The sequence below is a fragment of the Seriola lalandi genome, unplaced genomic scaffold, assembly GCF_002814215.2.
Source record: "Seriola lalandi dorsalis isolate HSWRI2012SDOR001 ecotype SW California unplaced genomic scaffold, Sedor1 jcf7180002000876, whole genome shotgun sequence".
Taxonomy (NCBI): domain Eukaryota; kingdom Metazoa; phylum Chordata; class Actinopteri; order Carangiformes; family Carangidae; genus Seriola; species Seriola lalandi.
In genome coordinates, this window is record NW_019471535.1 from 1 (window position 1) to 1,871 (window position 1,871).

The 1,871-nt window shown below is 49.0% G+C and overlaps 1 protein-coding gene across 1 annotated transcript; it reads left to right on the forward strand.

Annotated features, from left to right (window-relative positions):
- Positions 1-99: 99 nt before the first annotated feature.
- Positions 100-1,857, forward strand: LOC147820105 (disks large-associated protein 3-like; the record flags this gene model as incomplete). The annotated part of the gene is made up of 4 exons (XM_087176184.1): positions 100-394; positions 492-583; positions 790-936; positions 1,657-1,857. Coding segments are annotated over 4 exons (735 nt in total), but the record flags the coding sequence as incomplete, so codon positions are not given.
- Positions 1,858-1,871: the final 14 nt, after the last annotated feature.

Consider the following 1,871-nt stretch of genomic DNA (forward strand, 5'->3'; position numbering starts at 1 on the left):
GAGGGTTTATAGTGGAAATGTCTTTGTTCAATTATTATACCGTTATTGATGGTCCAAATCTCCGAAGTGTCCAAACTGTTTTCTCCTCTGTTCTCCCAGGACTTTATCCAGAGTGGGTACACCACTGAGGCCTGCCCAGCAGACCCACGGCCCCACCAGCACCCGCACTTGCCGCCACGTTCCCACTCCCCTCTGCCCATCACCTCTGAGCGAGCCTGGGCGGGGACGCCGTCCCTGGAGGGCCCCCGAAGCCTGCCCGACTCGGGCCGAGCCTCGCCCTGCATGAGAGATGGAGAGTTCTTCTTACGCCTCCTACAGACGGAGGTGGAGAGGATGGAGGGCTGGTGCCAGAACATGGAGAGGGAGGCTGAGGAGAACGAACTGCCAGAGGAGAGTGAGTTTGGGAGGAGGATCAAAAAGATTAGAGACAGAGATAAACGATGAATAATTCTTGGATATCTGAAACTATTTATGTGCTGTTTCCTCCCCAGTTCTTGAGCTGATTCGAAATGCAGTTGGCAGCGCCCAGATGCTCATGTCTCAGAAAGTCCAGCAATTCTTCCGCCTCTGCCAACAAAGTGTGGTCAGTATGCATGATTGCATGTAAATTCATGACAACATAACATTACATATGGTGTATGGTTCTGCTGAGATTCACTGTTGCTAAAAACAAAATTAGTTTGCCTGCAAAAACCCTAGAAATTGGTCTTTTGCAACATCCTCCCTTTCACAAAGCGTTGTATATTACTCACCCATCACATGTCACATCCTGTCTCCCTGCCCGCCCAGGACCCATCAGCCTACCCCCAGCCCACCTCTCAGGACCTGGCAGGCTTCTGGGACCTGCTCCAGCTCAACATAGAGGACGTCAGGGTCAAGTTTCAGGACCTCCAGAGGCTCAAGGACTCTGGTTGGAGGCTCCCACCTGAAAAGAAGGTGAGAGGCCCGGGGATCCAAAAAGCCCTGGTTTCACTTCAGCAACCCCCCAGAGCTAAGATGGCAATGTGCAGAAGAGTAGCGCAGATGGTCGTGCCCTCCAAGCCTTTGCAGGCCGTGAAAATACAAAACAGCAAGAGGAACTGAGCTGAGCTGCACATGAGACAGTGGAGTCTTATACTGCTAAAACATGATTCTAACTGCAACTGTAACTAATATGTGCACATGCTGCAGCTGGTCAGACAGAAGAAAGTACTTGACTGTTACATTACTGTCTTTAAAGGTTAGACTACTCACTGATCAACTACATTATTCTTGATAACAAACTAACAATTGTTTTTCCTCTCTTCTTGTTCTTTTTACATAATTTTTGTTCACCTTTACCTTTCCCATTTCATGTCCTTTTCTTCTTTTATTTTCACCTGATGCCAATGCATGCTGAGATACTTTTTGCTGATTTTTTTTCCTGATTTTGGTTCTTATCTGTCTGTTGTAACGTCCCGGCCCATGATTCTTCTTTTCTTGAATTTTACCCTTTTTGTCTGTGGTTTCTCATTCTCTTTGTTTCTCCCAATATCTCCGCTTTTTTTGTTTTGTTTTGTTTTTTTTTTGCATGGGATTGCTTTCACGCAACCTTATAAAACCATTTTCCCACCACCGACACAATAAATCCACTGTCCGTTCACATCTTAAATCTATGTCACATCATCGACGGGCTAGGAGGACAAGAAGCTTCCTCCTCCCTTACCAAAGAAGCCAGCAGGCGGGGTGAGCGGCAGCCTCCGGGCCGATAGCATTGGGGATGTGGGCGCCGGAGGTGGAGGAGTGGTTTCGGGGGGCCTGGTGGTGCCTCGCGTGGGTGGACACACCCTACCCATCAGGGAGAAGTCCCTGGACCTCGGGGACCGTCAGAGGACAGAAGCGAGGAGGAGGCT